Genomic DNA, 21238 nt, shown 5'->3' on the forward strand with positions numbered 1-21238 from the left:
ATTACAATGTGAAATGCCCCCCAGACCCGATTTTTTATTATATACCCACCCTGATGGGTAATTACTATGTCAAATGCCCCCCATTGTTAACACCACTCCACGTTCAACGCCAACCCGAAGCGTGGTGATCACAGCGAGCACCGCGAGCACTGCGAGGGGCGGCGGTACGCATCCTCCGACCTTTTCATACCCCCACTATCCATGTCGGCGTGGAGTTAATTGTAGATAGAGTGGCGAGCGCAGCGAGCCACCGAGCCCGAAGCGTGGCGAGCGTAGCGAGCCCTGCGAGGGGACGCGGAATACACGTGAAGTAATCCGCGTTACCTCGCTGTGCTCGCCACGCTTCGGGTTGATTTTGATCGTGGCGTGGCATTAACAATGGGGGGGGGCATTTGACATAGTAATTACCCATCAAGGTGGGTATATAATTAAAAATCTGGTCTGGGGGGGGCATTTCACATTGTAATCAGCCATCAGGGTGGCTGTACAATTAAAAATCGGGTCGGTCGTGTCGCTTCACATGCGGTCTGGTCGCATGCGATGCGACCGATTTTTCAGACCCGACGCCTTCCAATGTTAATCGGTGGCGCCGTGCTAGGAAACAAGTACCGAAAATTCTTATCAAAGTTGCTGTGTAACCTGCCCTGGTAGGTTTGTCCTGCCCAGCAAAACCTACCACTCAAGCGGTTAATTAGAGGTACCATCTGTGCAAAAGCAAACCTGGACTGCTGGGGTTGAAGACCCCATTTGACAACCACAGGGTTAGAATGTTGTAAATTTGAAGAGGGTTTTATACATTGTCCTTTATCTCTTACCAATCATACCAATCATACCAATCATACCAATCATTTAGCTGAGCATGAAAATCACACAGTCACGCAAACCAATCATCTATCCACACCATTCGGAACATTAAATCTGTTGTCGGTGTTATAGAGTAATGTGAATTTTTCTTTATTAAATTACAGCCATGTTATGCAATACTTTATAAGATACAAAAAAGGGTCATTGCTTATAATCTGACACACAAGTCCTGAATGGGGTACTCCATGCTAATGCTTGCTTTTAGTCATCTGACATCACAAATGCCGTCAGTCCTGCGACATTACAAATGAACAGTCTTCTTCTTTCAATCATTTAGAAAATAAATCATTAACGTGTTCCAAAGGTTCTGTGAGTAGTTTACAGCCCGACAGTCTACGGAAGACAGGGCAGACCATCTGTGGTGCAGTAGCTGCTTCTAGACTCTCTCCGGTTCTGGGTCCACCTTCCCAGCTCTCTAGAACACACGCCAAACAAAAGCCAGTAACTAAGGAAAAAGAGGACAAGTTTCCTACATAGGACTAATTTCTTTACATTGTCCAACGTGTAAATATTAACCCTTCCACGTCCAAAGGGGTCTGCAATGTTTTGCGCAATAGAAACATTAGAAGGCGTTGTAGGCCTCTGTGGCCACACGGAGGGCTGAGAAGCAGCAGCAGGCATGGTTAGGGGCCTACATCATATTCATCCTGGCACTGCAAAGGCCGAGCAGTAAATGTAGGAAGGTCCCAGATAACAGATATGGTGAAAGCTTCTTCCATTGCAGGTAAGTGAATGTGTGAAGTCCGATGTTTGCTGTTCTTGGATTCATCTCTCTCCTGGTTTGTCTACAGTCCCATGAAAATGCCCATAAAATCAGACCCATTTTGGACAGTGATGGGTGCCCCAGCACCATTGTCTACAAATATAGATGTGTATTGACCACTCTGTAACAAAAACGGAAATAATTAGTGGACGGGTAAATATAAATAAATCATCCTGGGAATTATTAGGATAACCTAGTGAAGAACATACATGAACTTTGGGTGAAATTTAATAGGATGAGAGGTTCAGAAAGTGAGAGATTTGGTAAGAACTCTCCAGTTTATTTAAAGCGGCAATCATTTACACTGCAAAATCAAACTGGCAGTGTAAATGATTGCCGCTTTAAAAAAAAATGGAGAGATCTTACCAAATCTCTCACTTTCTGAACCTCTCATCCTATTGAATTTTACCCATTATGTTAGCAACTCAGTACATCACTTTGCATCACATAAATATTCATTTTTAAATCAAGATTATCTTAGCACAGATCTTACAATGGTTTGTGACCTTTACATTTTCAATAAACTACTCTGGGGTTTTAGAGGAAGTGTGCATTATCTACAACTTACATCTCAGGGATAATAAGTGTGACTGTGACCCAACACTGTACATCTCAGCGACATTAAAGCCTCATGCATCAGCGATGTGTTTTGAGCGATCTGTTCGGACCAGTGTATTCTCTGGTGAGAAGGCTGGTGATCGAACTAGATTTATTCTGCATGACTATAAATCTAGTCAGACGATGGTGATGCTCGGGACCGCTCATCATAATCACTATGGCCTGTGCATGAGGAGGAATCCGTGCTTTCTTTCTAAGCAATCTAGGCAGATGACTTAGAAAAAAGCTATGTGTGACAATAATTGTGACTGAGGCACAACTTACATCTCAGGGACTATGGGCTTTATTCTAGTTCACTCTTTCTGACAAAATCCTTCTTAGAAGGACAAAACCATGTTCACTGCAGGGGGGCAGATGTAACATGTGCAGAGAGAATTAGATGTGGGTGAGTTTCTGTGCAGAGTAAATACTGGCTGCTTTATTTTTACACTGCAATATAGATCTCACTTTGAACTAAAACCCCACCCAAATCTAATTCTCTCTGCACAAGTTACATCTGCCCCACCTGCAGTGCACATGGTTTTGTCCATCTAAGAAGGATTTTGTCATAAAGAGTGAACTAGAATAAGGCCCAATATGTGGGAGAGGAGACAAAATGTATACCCTTGTATTGGAGTAACTGCAAAAGAGGTACATAAATCTCTAACGCCATTTTGCCAAATATACTGTATGTGCATGAAAAAGAGAGGAATCATGGGTAAATTCTCACCGTAGGCTGAGTTACAGTGATAGATATATATATATATATATATATATATATATATATATCAGCCAGGGACGGTTGCTGCTACTATCACAAGGGCACCATGATAGATTTGAAAAGCACTGATTGCAATTGTCTCAAATTCTTTTTCATTTATTTAACTTGGTTGGGAAAAATATCACTATTTGTAGAAAAGCAATCTGTAGACAATGGGCCTGAATTTATACCCCTTTCACTCGAGAAGCAAATTACCGGGTTAAAGCTTTTTAACCTGGGAATTTGCTGAAAAACCCGGATTTATCTTTGGAGTAAAAGGATCAACAGGGGTCTTAAATCCAAGCACTCTGACCCTGCTCCTGACCAGGGTCGGTGAGCCGGGATTTTAAGACCCGCGTTGACCCTTTCACACCACACAAAATCCAGGTTTTACCGCAAATTCCCAAATTAAAAAGCTTTAAACCAGTTATTTGCGGGTGGTGTGAATTGGGGTCAGGCTGCAATTGCCGGGTAATTGCAATAGGCCGCAAACGCAAGACTCAGAACTCTGGCTACATGCTCAAAACACATCCAGGAGACGGATGGAGAGTAGCCACGAAGAGGAGGCTGGTTCTTATTTGGTTGGAGATATGAAAAGTTATAAGTTCCACTGGAGACGTGACAACACTAACTCTCCTCCTTCCTTCTTTGGAGGTTTGTTTGTTAACCAAAATTTCAACACTTTAAATAAACCATTTTGTTATGAGCACTGAAGGCACATTAGCCTATACATATAAACCTTCTCGGTAAAATAACTCCTTGTGTACACATCTCTTGACTATTGAATGAACACGTCTAACACGGTATTTGCATACGGTACATGTACACAGTTCATTGCTATTATAAACTGTCGCTATAAAAACAGTTCCTAGACCACGGTTCTTGGAACTAAGGCAGAGCAGCAAATAAAACTATTTTAAAGATGCTCATCCACAAGAAAAACCGTTGCCGCAGTGGATATCTAATGGCTCACTGGATGGTGTCTGGGCAGTCCAAAAACAATAACAGTCATTTCTAGCCGCCTCATGGAGACAACTGCTAATGTTCCAGAAAAGTAACCGAAGAAAGGTCGGCTTTGCAGAATTTTATGATTCCAAGATTTCCAACGAAACGAAAAGAGTCAAATAAACAAAGGCTGAAGGATTCCTCTTTTTAGATCAGCCACGCGGGGCGCTTGCAAAAACAAAATACCGTACCGAACAGCATCCTGGGAAAAAATAATATAAGTTTACAAGGTGCGTTAAACCTAAACTGTGAATGAAGAGAAATATTTTGCTGCCGCAAAGCGGCTATAAATAAAAAGGACAGTTAGAGATCATAAGGGGGTTATTCATCAAATTTCATGACCTATTTCAGAGTCTGTTGTTGCTATTCTTCAGTTTCAAAGTCAACGGGAGCTACGGCTGATTTAACAATATTTCATTTTAATGCGTAGTAGTCTGACTCCGCAAAGGAATGAGAGATCTTTATCGAAAATGTCTGGTCCTAGCAGTGAAAATATCTGAATGAATTATGTTTTATTTTTCTAAAAAATGTTGAACTATTTTAAAACCTGAACACAGTGGATCATTGATTATTGAAGTGCATCCCCGCGAGCGTGACTGATCAGCTTCTGCCTTTTATGTGTTTAAAAAACAATAGCTAGTAGCTGATTGGTTGACACTTTGGCCCTTGTTCTGGTTTACTCAAAAGGCTGCAAATTTTTAAGCCGTGCAATTCCACCAAGGGCAACCCACTCAAACCTATGCGCAGTCACAAACAATCGGTCCCCCATGCGAACTCGCGGGGGGACCAATTGAATCTGAATAACCCCCTTTATCTCTCCCCAAACAGGACACATTGTCCCTAATGAACATTCATGTGGGTTGCTCATAGCAACCAATGAAAGTGTGCCTATCATTTCTATATAGCAGCTAGAAAGTGAGAGACAGCATCTGGTAGGTCTGTGTGGGCAACAGAACCACTGGCATGTTTTAGAAGCTATAGAAAGTCTACCCCTGGCCTTAAATCTGTTGCATCATTCCACCTATAGGGACATTTTATAAGGGCGTGTAATTAAATATTTGCGTTGGTGAATTCGGAATAGTGTTAAAATGTCTGAGAGCACTAAAATAAACCCAAGACCTACTAAATAAAACTGTTTGGATTTTGAATACTCAGTTGAGTACTGACTGTAATATCAACTCTGAGGGGGGTATTCAATTACCAGCGAGCATCTCCCGTCGGGGAGATGCCCACCGGGCCCTATTCAATGCTGTCTTCCCGGACAGCATTGAGCAGGGTATCTCCGCAGAACGAGCCCGACATCACAAGCTGTCGGGCTCGTTCTGCCGAGAAGGCCGGGAAGTGACGAGCTGCCGGACGCAGCTCGCCTCTTCCCGGCCGCAACTCACGGCCACGCCCCCTTCTCGCTCCCCGGCAAGCGGGACGTTGAATCCCGCCTGCGTGTTCTCGGTCGAGCTGACCGAGAACGGGACTGGGTCACAGCGGTCGAGCAAGCTCGACTGCCGTGACCCTCAAATTGAATACCCTAAATCTGGGGATGTGATAAATGTTGTAATTGGAGGGCCTGCACTAGTGAGGCCTACACATTGGCGATTTCAGGGCATTTTCTAAGTGATCTTACTAGATCACTTACAAAATGCCCCTACGTACAGTAGCTCCGTGTGTAGGGGTCGTAGCATTATCAATGCACGGCCTCACGATTCACTATCACCCTGCGACTAATATTCAGCATGCTGGATAAATCTATTACATCACGTCAGGGTCAGTGTTCTCACCGGAGAAAGGCCTAAGAGAAAGGGATATTTGTAGAATGATTAGGGTGAGTATGATGCCAGTGGATGGGATGCATTGCTATGTGCAAAAAGCTATATAAACTTACAGGAGGTAGGAATGATGAGGCAATTAATTATCATTTTGAGGTTACTGTGCCTTTAAAACAAGTATGTACTGTTTTCAAATGTGTCCCACCTGCAACTGTAGCAATCCCTGGATGTGCACAGTAAATATTTTACTGTTACTTTCCAATCCAGCAATGACTTCTATTGACCTAGAAAACACAAGTACAATAATATATGAATATCAATGTTTTGTCATATGTACAGTCAGCGGCATAAGTTCATACCAGGTGCCCGAAGGCAAAATAGCCCCCCCTCCCCCTCAGTGGCTCCGGCTTGTACATGTGCCGACGTCTAGTGACTTACCAATGGCACATCAGGGAGAATAAATATTCCATATTGCAGCCAATTGTGTCAATAAGGAATCTTTCATTTTGGGCCAATCAGCTTCTGCCTTAAGGCCCTCATACACCCGATTTTACCCAATTATGATGGATCGGACCGGTGAAATCGGCCCAAATCGAATGTGTTTGACATCCGATCCGATGCGCGGTCTCGCCCACATTGGATCAGTTGGAGGTTGTCAGGCAGATAACATAAGATGAGTTGGAATAGTACCCCTCAGCGGATCATTGCAAATGCTTTTTAGCACCTGCGATGTATCGCATACGATTTCACTTGTACTCCCCTGCCAGCTCGCTAGGAGGCCTTTTACATACGATAAATCGTATGCAATTTATGTAAAAAAAGGCACATCAAGTACCAAATTGTATGTGAGCCCACTTAGGGAGCTGCTGGGGTATCTCTAGGGAAATCGGGTCCAGTCTAGTGTATGGGGGCCTTTACGTGTTAAAAGCTGTGTATAAAAAATTACAGTTATGGGCATACTAATTAGTACATTATCTCACAATTTTATCTCTCTCCAAGCTTTGATAAACCCCGATAAAAGTTTTATTATAATGATTAGCACATTTGCTTAAAACAACTTCTGCTCACTGAGATTCTTCAGCAAATCTCTAAAATGAATGGAGAGAGATCTGTTCTAGTACAGCAACTCCTATTCTTGATGCCCTTTCGATAGCTGGAGTCCAGCAGTTACCTCCTCCAATGTCCCTGGAATTTGCACCACTGTGTACAGTCAGTGTGGTGCTAAGGGGGAAATTTACTAAAGGAAATTTGTAAAAAAATAGGTGTATTTGTATCCAGAAATACACTTATTTTTGACATTTACTATCCCGAAAATACGGCAATTCGTATTCGTATTGATGTGCTATCAATATGAATACGAATTGCCATATTTTCGGGATAGTAAATGTCAAAAATAAGTGTATTTCTGGATACAAATACACCAATTTTTTACAAATTTCCTTTAGTGTATCCTTATACACCTAGCCTCCATACACTGTGCAGAGTACTAGCGGTGCCAAACCCTATGCAACTCTGCCAGGTCTTTTTATGCCAAAAGTGGATGCGACTAGGACATCCAAGGAGACTGTGATGATTAATTTGATATATGACACCTGTATTTTGTGTGTTACTGAGTCTGTATACAGAGCAGAAAAAAAGCTGCGGCTTCTTCACTGAAACACTTAATATACAGAATCACACTCAGTGGCAAAGGTAGGATTACCACCGGTGCAGCAGGTGCATTGCACCAGTACCTCTAAGGACTAAGGGGCCCATGACCTCCACCCACTGCTGAGTGGCAAATTGCAAACTTGATTTGGAGTCGAGGACGAGGGCCCAAATTATATTTTTGCACCTGTGCTCACCCCCAACAAGTTCCGGCATTATGTATGCAGTAGATGTCAGGATGCATCGCATTGGCTTGGTACATCCTTCTCACCCCAAAGTCCTGAACTTATCCAGACCCTCTAAAAATCTTCAGAAACTCTATGACAAAACACACTCTTTATTACCAATTATATTATAGCTAACCTGACACCCTCTGTCACTCCCTGTCTCTCCCTGACACCCTCTCTCACTCCCTGTCTCTCCCTGACACCCTCTCTCACTCCATTCCTCTCCCACTTTCTCTCCCTGACACCTTCTCTCACTCCCTGTCTCTCCCTGACACCTCCTCTCACTCCATTCCTCTACCACTTTCTCTCCCTGACACCCTCTCCCACTCCTTGCCTCTCCCCTTTTTCTTGCTCCTTCCCCTTTCTTTCTCTCACACACTCACTTTCTCCCATTCCCTCTTTTTCCATGAAGTACTCTCTTTCCCTGACCACCTCTCTTACTCTTTTTGCTCCTCTCCTTTAAGCTCTCTCTTACCCGGAGACCTCCTTTGTGGAGGGGTGTGAGCAGAAATCTGACAAAACTATGTTGGAAATGCCGCTATGCGCAAACAGCCTAGCGGCTGATTGCCGGTACCAACGGTTCCAACATAATAGCGCTTTAGGAGTTCCCTTCTGGCGCCATTCACTGCATGCCTAATTAAATCAAACCCTTTATCTCTCACTCCCCACACTCTCGCTTCTGCCCCCCTCTAAGGGCCAATGTAGTGACTTTGGGGCCCACAAAGTACTAGTTACGCCCCTGGCACAACTCTTATATATTTGGAAGTTGTTCCTATTCAGGAATGAAAGAGTTAGTCGTAATCATTTGCAATCGGTGCCTTTGCACTCCCCGAGGCTTTGTTAGAATTGAGTGACTAGAGAACAGAGAAATTAGACTGATAGAGCCAGTATGTTACTAGTGTACAGTGCTTAATGCCAGGCACAATCCAGCCCTGACATGCATCCTTCTGCCTGAGATTCTTCCAGCATGATGACACTGTGTCCACTCACTCCCACTAATTACCAACTGTGAAATGCGCAGGAGCTCGGGATAAGAAGCTCCCTGGCAGTAAATAAACTCATTAAAGATGACGGGAAACTGTTAACTGAAAAACTTGCTTTCAAAATTCCAGTCTAGAACATTTTGCATTTTGAAACAATAACATTGGCTTATTTCAAACAACTTTTACCTGGACTCCTTTAGGTGTTATGTAGAAATGGGGATTTTTTTTTTTTTGTTTCTGTTATGTTATTTCTAAATATTTGCAGTCGTACCACAACATTTTTGTCTGGACAATGAATCACTTTCACTACAATAATTGCATTCCTTGGAAGGAAAGATTGAGTAGTAAAATAGTAAGACATACAAACATGCCAGACAAAAATCCAGCTATTGGTGAAATTCAGCGCAATTAATATAAAATGTTGCCTCCGCAGCAAAAGACAAAGTGGCTGGAAACAGCAGCTAGGTCCTTTTTTCTATTTTAAAACACAAATACACGTACAGTGTTCAGTACTCAGCAGTGTTAACACGCGGGAATAATAATCATTTGTTGTATGCATCCAAGGCCAGACTGGCACTAAGGGGAGGGGGGGGGGGGGCAAAGCGATGTGTTGGGCCATTTACAGATGGTTCTTTAATACTTCAAGGCCCCATCCGCTTTTGTGAGGCTCAGAGCTTAGCTATCAGTAACCGTGAGGAAGGGGGTGGGTATTGTCCGGCATGCTCAGTACACATGGGCATGGCTAGGAGGAGACAGAACCACCGGTGATCTTATTAATTAGAGACAAAGGGATCCGACTCCAATCTAGCTCTGGCTGCTGATGCCCTCCATCACTCGGCTCAGTCCCCCATGGCTGTGATGGACTGGATCACCTGGTACAATCAGATCGTCTCTCTGGGATGTGCGTGTAACTACATGACATTCAAGCAAAAGCATAGTTAGGGGCCTACCATCGCCACGGGGAGGAGCACAGAGATGATCCAGATGAGCAACTGAGCATCCCGGGGGGGGGGGGGGGGGGGGGAGATTGTTATGTAGGTGGTGGTGGTGGTGTATGTAATGCAGGGTGGTGGTGGTGTATGGTGGTGTCACCTGCTGCTGTTGCTCGGGTCTGACTCACTGTCCAGCCGCATCGCCCTAGCTTTCTGCTCGGTGTCTCTGGGAGAGAAGGACCATGGCTCTAGATGCAGGGCGGAGTGGGGCGGACCTTCTGCAGCTGGGCGGAGGGGGAACGGGAGCAGCTGGAAGCCCGCTGCCGCCGCACTTGAAGTTTTGAATACCTCAAGCTTGCGCATGCATGCGGGCAGCAACAGTAGGGAGGAGAATGAAGCCCAAGAGCAGTCACTCAAGAGCTCTGCAAAGGCCCATGGGAGGTGCTGTGTGCTGTCGCGCATGTGCAGCAGCTCTCCCGCAACCATTTTGGATTTGGGCAAAGTGCCGCAGCCCAGCCAGCCCAGGGAGGAGCGCGGCCGCCCCGGTTTTATGGACCGTTGGGCCGTGCCCACCGGGAAATGGTCTGGTTTCCCGGCGGGCCAATCTGCCCCTGCTTGTACTCAACCACTTCCAGCAATATGACTGTGTAACTCCAATACTACGTTACATCTGCAGGCATTTGATTGACCAACTCTTCTGTAACAGCCTAGGAACTGCAAACACATTTTGAATACACTTCTTTATGCTTGACTCAAACAAAAATAGAATGCATGTACAGATGGAAAACATTCACAAGAAAACATTTAAAAACATTGTAGGGAAAAAAACACACACACTTATAAAATACATTGGCCTCTATAGGAAAGGAAACACTAGGAATATCTGCTAAGGCAGAGACGGTATGTTCTGCCAGTGTGGTTCCCAAAAGTACAGGTTGAGCATCCCTTATCCACATATCCGTTATCCAAATTATTCCGAAAACCATACATTCCAGAAAGTGAAGAAAATTTTTTTTTTGTTGTTGTTGCTAAAAGCACTACTGAGGACATCTGTACCAGCACTACTGAGGACATGATATGTAACTGGCACTACTGGGGACATGATATGTAGCTGGCACTACTGAGGACATGATATGTAACTGGCACTACTGAGGACATGATATGTAACTGGCACTACTGAGGACATGATATGTAACTGGCACTACAGGGGACATCTGTACCAGCACTACTGAGGACATGATATGTAACTGGCACTACTGGGGACATCTGTAACAGCACTACTGAGGACATGATATGTAACTGGCACTACTAGGGACATCTGTAACAGCACTACTGAGGACATGATATGTAACTGGCACTACTGGGGACATCTGTACCAGCACTACTGAGGACATGATATGTAACTGGCACTACAGGGGACATCTGTACAAGCACTACTGAGGGCATGATATGTAACTGGCACTACTGGGGACCTCCGTAACAGCACTACTGAGGACATGATATGTAACTGGCACTACTGGGGACATCTGTACAGCACTACTGAGGACATGATATGTAACTGGTACTAAATATGTGCAAGACAATGATAGCTCAGCATTCTGAGATACTACACAAACTTTGTTTCATGTTTTGAAACCTTGTTTTATGCACAAATAAAATATATTTCTGTGTATTTCATGTGTTTGATGTGTTTGTACAACATAAATGCAAGATACCTCAAGATACATCATTGAAATATAAAAATATTCTGAAATAGGGAATAATCCGTTATCCAAAATTTTCTGGTCCCGAGCATTTTGGATAAGGAATACTCAACATGTACTGTAATGATCAAAAGTTATTTGTGTACTGTCAATCCTTCCCCTTGCAATGCTTTGTGAATTAAGGTTGGCTTAATGGGAAAGGACATGGCCTCTAAAGGACTTTAAACATTTAGTGGTGATTAATGAACCACTTTTGTGCATGTACTATAGCCTTGTTTTATTTTGAAAGATAGCTTTTATTGGACATGCACAAAAAAAGCCGGGGAGGATAAATGACAACTGCTTGTCCCCACCCTCTTTATGAAACAAGTGCTGTCTTTGGCTCACTTGATTCCTTGGAGTGACACTTAGGCCAGGACAAAATGGGGGGATAGGTTCAAAACAAAAAACAGGCACCTCTATAAAAAATCAATTCAGTGCAAATGGAATGTTAATTGAAATGCATTAGATATCCCAATACAAAAGAAACAATATTTGTAAATGAAATCCCAATTAGATAAACATATGCACATAAGTAACACAGAAACACATAAAAAAATCTCACAAGCTCCGTAAAAATCCAAGTCCTTTGGAGCAAAAATATAGCACATATACGTCCATTCATATACCATACACTGGGCGGTATTCAATGAGGCTGATTCGCCAGGTTTTTATGGCGAATTTGTGCTGTTTGGCGAATTTTTGACAAAAACGGTGAATCGCCCTATTCAATGACCACATGGCGAATACATTTGAAGGTTTTTTTCGCCATGATTCACCGAGTAGCAATCGCTATCTTTTTATGGAGAAGTGGAATGTGAACTTTTAAAATAAAGTGTTTTGTTTTTTACATTTGGTGTAAAAAAATCAGGAATTTTATTCTAAAGAGGGGCATGCTATTTTTATTCATGTGCTGTTAGCCAGCAGGGGGCGCCGGAGCCGAGCCGCTCATTACATATTCATATATTCACTGCACCCGATCGTTACGATCGGGTATAGTGAATATAGGTCCCCTGCTGGCACCCCCGGGGGGCAGCCTGTGCTGCCTGGCACCCGGGGAGCCCACCTAACCCCCACAAACGTTCTGGGCTAGGCAGAGAGACTTCCATCTCTCTGCCTGGCACCGTCCTCAGGCTCCCTGCGGCATACGCCGCAGGAGCTCATATTCGCCAGCCAGGGGCAGCGAGCCCCTGACACGTTGAATACTGGAGCCCGCCGGCTCCGGAACGTGGCGAATGTGCAGCGAATCCTAAAAAGGATTCGCTGCACCTCGCAGGTATTCACATTGAATACCGCCCATTGTCAGAAGTAATTATAATTTCTGAAAAACAATATGTTAAAGGTTAATCTTTAGACAGACAGACAGACAGACAGACAGACAGACAGACAGACAGACAGACAGACAGACAGACAGATAGATAGATAGATAGATAGATAGATAGATAGATAGATAGATAGATAGATATCTCTAGACAGTCTAGAAAATATTGTTGAAGACACCCAAACACACCTAATAGTAAATTTCAGCTCATATACTACTAAGAGACTGAGGTGTTATTGAGTTAATAAGAGGCAAAAGCTAAGGGTCAAAAGGTGTTACCTAGATGAAAAAATGCTAGTAAGTGTAATATTAGTAAATAATAGTGTTAAAATAGATTACTAGTAGCCTTGTGCTGTGTACACACGATGAGATTTGACATTAGATTTTAACTATATAGTCAAAATCGCATGCAGATCGTATGCAGATCGCACAGGTTTTTTACCTTGCGATCCCGATGCGCGCTCCCGTCACAGCACAAATCGAAACCCAGACAGACAGGGCAGCGATGACTATATAGTGCAAATCTAAAGGAGCCCATACACGCTGTGATTATCGCATGTGTTTTGAACTTTTATAGTTCAAAATGCATTGCATGTGCGATAATCGCACCGTGTTTCGGGGGGGTGCGATGCGATGCTTGGTCCCGCGGTACAATATTGTATAGCACAAAAAGTATCTGCAGGCAGTACTTTTGTGCTACATCGCATCAGTTTTGTAGTACATGCGATGCGATGTCCATTAGCTAACTATAAACTCTTAAAAAAAACATTCAAAAAAAGGGTTAAGATCGCATCGCACCCGCAAAGTACAGTACATCGCATTGCATCCACTTCAAGTGCCAAAATCGCATGGCAGCTTGAAGTTCAAAATGCACAGCAGACAAAATCAGTGCATGTATGGGCACCTTAATGTAGATAGCATGAATTGTATGTTAAAAGTACAGAGATAGCAAAGATTGCATAGCACTCAAATCTTAAGTCGAATAGCAAGGGGATCTCACCGTGTGTACACACCATTCGAGTCAGACTATAATATTTGTTTAGCACTTTTTAGCACTATTACATTCAATTTACAATATACAGTAGCTTAAAAAAACAAAAATGTTTCATTCCAAACTTTGGTATTCACAGACTTGTTGTTCCAATTACGTAGGTGTTGATAATATCTTGTGCAATTATAAAACACTATATACCAGTGTCAGTGGAAGCACACATTACAGTTCCGCCAAGATACTGTGACCCAAACCGACTGCACTGGGCCAATATTGGATGTCACGGAGTTTCACTTGTTCCATTGTTTGCTAGGCGTTACAGTCACACTTTCACATTCCAACTACATTACAGAACATTATTCTTCCAGTACACAGCATACCATCAGGAGGCGGAAATAAAGTGTCCAGTATCCACTGTGTTGTTTACGGACTTCAGGACCGCATTTTACCTAGTTTACCCCATTAATTTGTTTCCAGACCATCCAACATAACCTCTTTCACCTGATACAAAATACTCTGCTAAATTTCCCACTTCATTTATTATTGCAGTTACCTCATCAATTAATTCAGCCAAGGATACTGCAATAGTCATTTACGTGGGTAGTCTGGGAGCAGACCACCATGTACCAGATACAAGAGGTTGCTGAACGGTCTGTGTTTTGTAAAGAAAGATACATCGAAATCGTCCTTTTTTTTTTTGCATCAACTCAATTAACTGACGTCAGTATAACTCAGAAATGTTTGTGGGTTTCCCAGCTTTAAAATACTAATTTCCCACTTTTGTATTATGTTAAGATTTAATACATTCTTGTCTTGTGGCTTCCAATAGTGAATTGTATATTTCCTGCTGATTACTGGCATAAACATGACCGTGTTCACCGGAGTATATAAAGGTTACACTTCTTATTCTATATTTGGACTAGATACTTTTTCTGTATTATAGAATTTTCCAGTGTCGAGTTTCTACCACTATATGGTAGATTACAGTGTGTTGTGCATCACATTCGAGGAATATTAAACTATTAACCCCTTCACGACATTTGACGTATATATACGTCATGGCCGGGAAGTACTTCCCGACACATGACGTATATATACGTCATGACTTTAAACTGTCACTGCGTCTCGAGACGCAGTGACAGAGGGACGATGTCTGCTGTCCCTGACAGCAGACATGTCCCTGCATGCCCAGGGGGGGCTGCGATGTCGCCCCCCCGTCGGCGATCGCTGTGATTGGCTGTTCAGTGTGAACAGCCATTCACAGCGTTTTCCTGTGTTACCAGCGAATCAGACGCTTGGTAACACAGGTGTCAATCACCGCCGGGCGTCAGGGGGCATGAGGGGGTCATCGGTGACGATGACACCTCACCCCACCCTCACCCCACCTGCCCCCAAGGCTGTGATTGGTCCGTGGGACCCACGGACCAATCACAGCCAAGGCGCGACATTTAAACTACCGGTGACTGCGCTGCAGACGCCATTCCGGTCTGGAATAGCGTGCAGAACGGTCACCGTGCCTGTCTGCCGTGAATACCGACCTGATCCTTGCTAATACTTACCTGATCCTTGCAAATACCTTACCTGATCACCTGCTCACTGCTTGTAGCGTGCTGGACGCTTCCTGGATCTGACTTCCTGAGACTTCCTGCTGCTGCTGCAGTGTGATAGAGAGATAGAGAGATAGAGAGAGAGATAGAGAGAGATAGAGAGATAGTGACAGAGAGAGCTATATTTTGTGTCTGCTACCCCCCCTTTTTGGGGGTGCAGGGGTTTTTTATATATAAATAACTGTCGCTGCTGCTGCAGTGTCATAGTGATAGATAGTGATAGATAGTGAGAGATAGTGATAGATAGTAATAGATAGTGAGAGATAGAGAGATTTGTGTCTGCTACCCCCCTTTTTTGGGGGTGCAGGTTTTTTTTTTATATATATATAACTGTCAGTGCTGCTGCTGCAGTGTCATAGTGATAGATAGTGATAGATAGTGAGAGATAGAGAGATAGAGAGAGATAGTGACAGAGAGTGTATATTTTGTGTCTGCTACCCCCCCTTTTTGGGGGTGCAGTTTTTTTTTTATACATATAACTGTCAGTGCTGCTGCTGCAGTGTGATAGATAGTGATAGATAGTGATAGATAGTGAGAGATAGAGAGAGATAGTGACAGAGAGTGATAGAGAGTGTATATTTTGTGTCTGCTACCCCCGCCTTTTGTGCTGATCACTATATCTGAGGTGATCAGCAACTTTTTGGGGGTGCAGAGGTTTTTTTTTTTTATATATATACCTGTCAGTTGCTGCCAGTTGCACCAAAGGTTGTGCACCTGCTGCCCCTCACTGGTAATCAGTGTCGCATCACTGATCACCTTTTTTTTTTTTTTGTGGGTGCTGTGTGGTCTTTTTTTAATTTTTTTTTTACACACACTGTGATTTTGTGGGTGTCCTGTGGCCACTGTGCGCTGATCAGTGACGTACATCACTGATCAGCTTTTTCGGCACAGGGTTGATCTATTTTTTTTTTTTTGATCAAATTCCTGTTGCCTTTGAGCGCTGTTCAGTGACAGACGTTACTGACCAACATCTGTGCTCAATTTTTGGTGCAGGACCTTTTTTTTTTTTTTTAACCCCTTCATTTTTTTTTTTTTTAACCCCTTCAATTTTTTTTTTTTTTAACCCCTTCATTTTTTTTTTTTTTGTATAAAGTATTTTTTTTGTTCTGCACTACATACACACAACACACTACATACCCCCCGGGTTGAAATAAAGTTTGTACCCCCCCCTACACTATACACGTGTTGAAACATTTCACTACCAGTAACACAAAAATAAAAATGGCATCCCAAATGTCCTCCCAAATGTCCTCCCAAATGTCATCCCAGTCATCCAGAAGAATGTATTCAGTGGAGGAGGCATATGCCATGCTTGCCTCTGATTCTGACACAGCCAGTGAGGCAAGCGGGGAATTTGAAGGATTCGTCTTAAGCTCCTCTTCCTCCTCTGGTGATGAGGGACCCCCTCAAAGACGCCCCCGTAGAGCAGCTGAGACCCCCCCCCAATAATTGATCTCGTATGGACCCCACCACCAGACAATTTTGAGCCCCAGGTTCCTGAGTTTTTGGCCATGCCAGGAATCCAATTTGATTCCACAGGTCTCAGAGAAATTGACTTTTTCAAATTATTTTTCTCTGATGATTTTATAAATTTAATGGTGGACCAAACTAATTTATATGCCCAGCAGTTTATTGCTCAAAACCCCACGTCATCATTTGCTAGGTGGACCCCTGTAGATGCAGTAGAGATGATGACGTTTTGGGGTCTGGTGTTTCATATGGGCATAGTAAAAAAGCCACAAATTAGGCAATATTGGAGTACAGATGTTCTGTACAGCACCCCATTTTACCGTATGGCCATGACTCGGACTCGTTTTGAGGCAATCCATAAATTTATACATTACACCGATAATGCACAGTGCCCACCCAGAGATGATCCCACCTTTGACCGGCTATTCAAAGTCAGGCCGGTCATTGATCATTTCAGTGCCAAATTTGCAGAGCTATACATCCCTGAAAAATTTATTTGTATTGACGAGTCCCTTATACATTTTAAAGGAAGGGTTAAATTCCGCCAGTACCTTCCCAGTAAGAGGGCAAGGTATGGCATAAAAATGTATAAGCTGTGTGAAAGCACCACAGGGTACACCCACAAGTTTAGGGTATATGAAGGGAAGGATTCAAGAATTGAACCGCCAGAATGCCCCCCCTCCCTCGTAGGTGTTAGTGGCAAAATTGTCTGGGATTTAATGCACCCCTTCCTGGATAAGGGTTATCACCTCTATGTGGATAACTTTTACACCAGCATCCCCCTGTTTAAGGCCCTTGGTTCAAGAGGTACAGCAGCTTGCGGTACTGTGCGCAAGAACCAAAGAGGCCTCCCCAAAACGCACATTGCCCAAGTAATGAGAAGGGGTGAAAGCAGGGGAATATGCACCGAAAATATGTTGTTGGTCAAATATAAGGACAAGAGGGATGTCCTTATACTGACAACAATTCATGGAGACAGTACCACCTCCATCCCTGTACGAGGTACCAGTACCCACACCTCAAAACCAAATTGTATCCTAGATTACAATAAGTACATGGGCGGAGTGGATCTTTCAGATCAGGTACTGAAGCCGTACAGTGCCCTGCGGAAAACAAATATCTGGTACAAGAAGCTGGCCGTGTATATCATCCAGATGGCACTGTATAACGCTTACGTGCTATTCCGTTCTACCAGCCAGAGGGGGACATTTATGCACTTTCAAGAGGAAGTCATAAAGGGCCTAATATTTGGGAACCAGCAGGCAGAGGGCCCCAGTACTTCTAGTACTGGGCCCCGTATTGTACCAGGGCAGCATTTTCCCAACGAAATCCCCTCCACTGCAAGAAAGGGCAGGACACAAAAAAGGTGCAAAGTTTGCTATAAAAAGGGAATAAGAAAGGAAACTATTTTCCACTGTGAAACTTGCCCCGACAAACCCGGCCTATGTATAAAGGAGTGTTTCAAAATATACCACACATCGATGGATTATTAGGTTCATCATTTCACCGTGCATCGGGGGTCTTGCTAATGCCACATAGCACCCACCATTCATTCCACCAGAATCTGAGCTGCAAAATCCAAAAATCACTCCTTCCCTTCTGAGTCCTGCCATGCACCCAACTGGTATTTTTTGGTCACATGTGAGGCATTGCCGTACTCTGGAGAAATGGGGGCACAGATTTTGGGGTGCTTTGTCTCCTTCATTCCTTGTGAAAATGAAAAATTTTGAGCCAGAAGTACATTTTTGTGTAAAAAAATGTAATTTTTCATTTTCACAGCCCAGTTGTACCAAAATTGGTGAAACCCCTGGGGGTTTGAAATGTACACTATACCCCTAGATGAATTCCCTGAGGGGTGTAGTTTGCAAAATGGGGTGACTTGTGGGGGGGTTCCACTGTATTGGTAATGCAACATAGCACCCACCATTCATTCCACCAAAATCTGTGCTGCCAAATCCAAAAATCACTCCTTCCCTTCTGAGTCCTGCCATGCGCCCAACTGGTATTTTTTGGTCACATGTGAGGCATTGCCGTACTCGGGAGAAATTGGGGCACAGACTTTGGGGTGCTTTGTCTCCTTCATTCCTTGTGAAAATGAAAAATTTTGAGCCAGAACTGCATTTTTGTGTAAAAAAAATGTAATTTTTCATTTTCACAGCCCAGTTGTACCAAAATTGGTGAAACCCCTGGGGGTTTGAAATGTACACTATACCCCTAGATGAATTCCCTGAGGGGTGTAGTTTGCAAAATGGGGTGACTTGTGGGGGGGTTCCACTGTATTGGTAATGCAACATAGCACCCACCATTCATTCCACCAAAATCTGTGCTGCCAAATCCAAAAATCACTCCTTCCCTTCTGAGTCCTGCCATGCGCCCAACTGGTATTTTTTGGTCACATGTGAGGCATTGCCGTACTCGGGAGAAATTGGGGCACAGACTTTGGGGTGCTTTGTCTCCTTCATTCCTTGTGAAAATGAAAAATTTTGAGCCAGAACTGCATTTTTGTGTAAAAAAATGTAATTTTTCATTTTCACTGCCCACTTCTATCAAAATTGGTGAAACCCCTGGGGGTTTGAAATGTACACTATACCCCTAGATGAATTCCCTGAGGGGTGTACTTTGCAAAATGGGGTGACTTGTGGGGGGGTTCCACTGTATTGGTGCTTGGGGGGTCTTGCTAATGCGACATAGCACCCACCAAAATTCCACCAGAATCTGAGCTGCAAAATCCAAAAATCACTCCTTCCCTTCTGAGTCCTGCCATGCACCCAACTGGTATTTTTTGGTCACATGTGAGGCATTGCCGTACTCGGGAGAAATTGGGGCACAGATTTTGGGGTGCTTTTTCTCCTTCATACCTTCTGAAAATGAAAAATTTTGAGCCAGAACTGCATTTTTGTGTAAAAAAATGTAATTTTTCATTTTCACTGCCCACTTGTATCAAAATTGGTGAAACCCCTGGGGGTTTGAAATGTACACTATACCCCTAGATGAATTCCCTGAGGGGTGTACTTTGCAAAATGGGGTGACTTGTGGGGGGGTTCCACTGTATTGGTGCTTGGGGGGTCTTGCTAATGCGACATAGCACCCACCAAAATTCCACCAGAATCTGAGCTGCAAAATCCAAAAATCACTCCTTCCCTTCTGAGTCCTGCCATGCACCCAAATGGTATTTTTTGGTCACATGTGAGGCATTGCCGTCCTCGGGAGAAATTGGGGCACAGATTTTGGGGTGCTTTGTCTCCTTCATTCCTTGTGAAAATGAAAAATCTTGAGCCAGAAGTGCATGTTTGTGTAAAAAAATGTAATTTTTCATTTTCACAGCCCAGTTGTACCAAAATTGGTGAAACCCCTGGGGGTTTGAAATGTACACTATACCCCTAGATGAATTCCCTGAGGGGTGTACTTTGCTAAATGGGGTGACTTGTGGGGGGGTTCCACTGTATTGGTGCAACATAGCACCCACCATTCATTCCACCAAAATCTGTGCTGCAAAATCCAAAAAACACTCCTTCCCTTCTGAGTCCTGCCATGCACCCAACTGGTATTTTTTGGTCACATGTGAGGCATTGCCGTACTCGGGAGAAATTGGGGCACAGATTTTGGGGTGCTTTTTCTCCTTCATACCTTCTGAAAATGAAAAATTTTGAGCCAGAACTGCATTTTTGTGTAAAAAAATGTAATTTTTCATTTTCACTGCCCACTTGTATCAAAATTGGTGAAACCCCTGGGGGTTTGAAATGTACACTATACCCCTAGATGAATTCCCTGAGGGGTGTACTTTGCAAAATAGGGTGACTTGTGGGGGGGTTCCACTGTATTGGTGCTTGGGGGGTCTTGCTAATGCGACATAGCACCCACCAAAATTCCACCAGAATCTGAGCTGCAAAATCCAAAAATCACTCCTTCCCTTCTGAGTCCTGCCATGCACCCAACTGGTATTTTTTGGTCACATGTGAGGCATTGCCGTACTCGGGAGAAATTGGGGCACAGATTTTGGGGTGCTTTTTCTCCTTCATACCTTCTGAAAATGAAAAATTTTGAGCCAGAACTGCATTTTTGTGTAAAAAAATGTAATTTTTCATTTTCACTGCCCACTTGTATCAAAATTGGTGAAACCCCTGGGGGTTTGAAATGTACACTATACCCCTAGATGAATTCCCTGAGGGGTGTACTTTGCAAAATGGGGTGACTTGTGGGGGGGTTCCACTGTATTGGTGCTTGGGGGGTCTTGCTAATGCGACATAGCACCCACCATTCATTCCACCAAAATCTGTGCTGCAAAATCCAAAAAACACTCCTTCCCTTCTGAGTCCTGCCATGCACCCAACTGGTATTTTTTGGTCACATGTGAGGCATTGCCGTACTCGGGAGAAATTGGGGCACAGATTTTGGGGTGCTTTTTCTCCTTCATACCTTCTGAAAATGAAAAATTTTGAGCCAGAACTGCATTTTTGTGTAAAAAAATGTAATTTTTCATTTTCACAGCCCAGTTGTACCAAAATTGGTGAAACCCCTGGGGGTTTGAAATGTACACTATACCCCTAGATGAATTCCCTGAGGGGT

At 43.6% G+C, this 21238-nt stretch overlaps 1 protein-coding gene across 1 annotated transcript in view; it reads right to left on the minus strand.

Moving 5' to 3' along the window:
- Nucleotides 1–978: 978 nt before the first annotated feature.
- The window catches only part of C1QTNF12 (C1q and TNF related 12), a 76671-nt gene continuing 56411 nt past the window's right edge, over nt 979–21238 (minus strand). The window contains exons 7-8 of the mRNA XM_083162070.1: nt 5958–6036; nt 979–1748 (exon numbers count right to left, since the gene is read on the minus strand). Coding sequence (XP_083018196.1) covers nt 1650–1748; nt 5958–6036 — 178 coding nt within the window. The 3' untranslated portion in view covers nt 979–1649. The remainder of the gene's footprint in view (nt 1749–5957; nt 6037–21238) is intronic.

This window comes from Crinia signifera, chromosome 19 (genome assembly GCF_055691185.1).
Source record: "Crinia signifera chromosome 19, ASM5569118v1, whole genome shotgun sequence".
NCBI classification, from domain to species: Eukaryota; Metazoa; Chordata; class Amphibia; order Anura; family Myobatrachidae; genus Crinia; species Crinia signifera.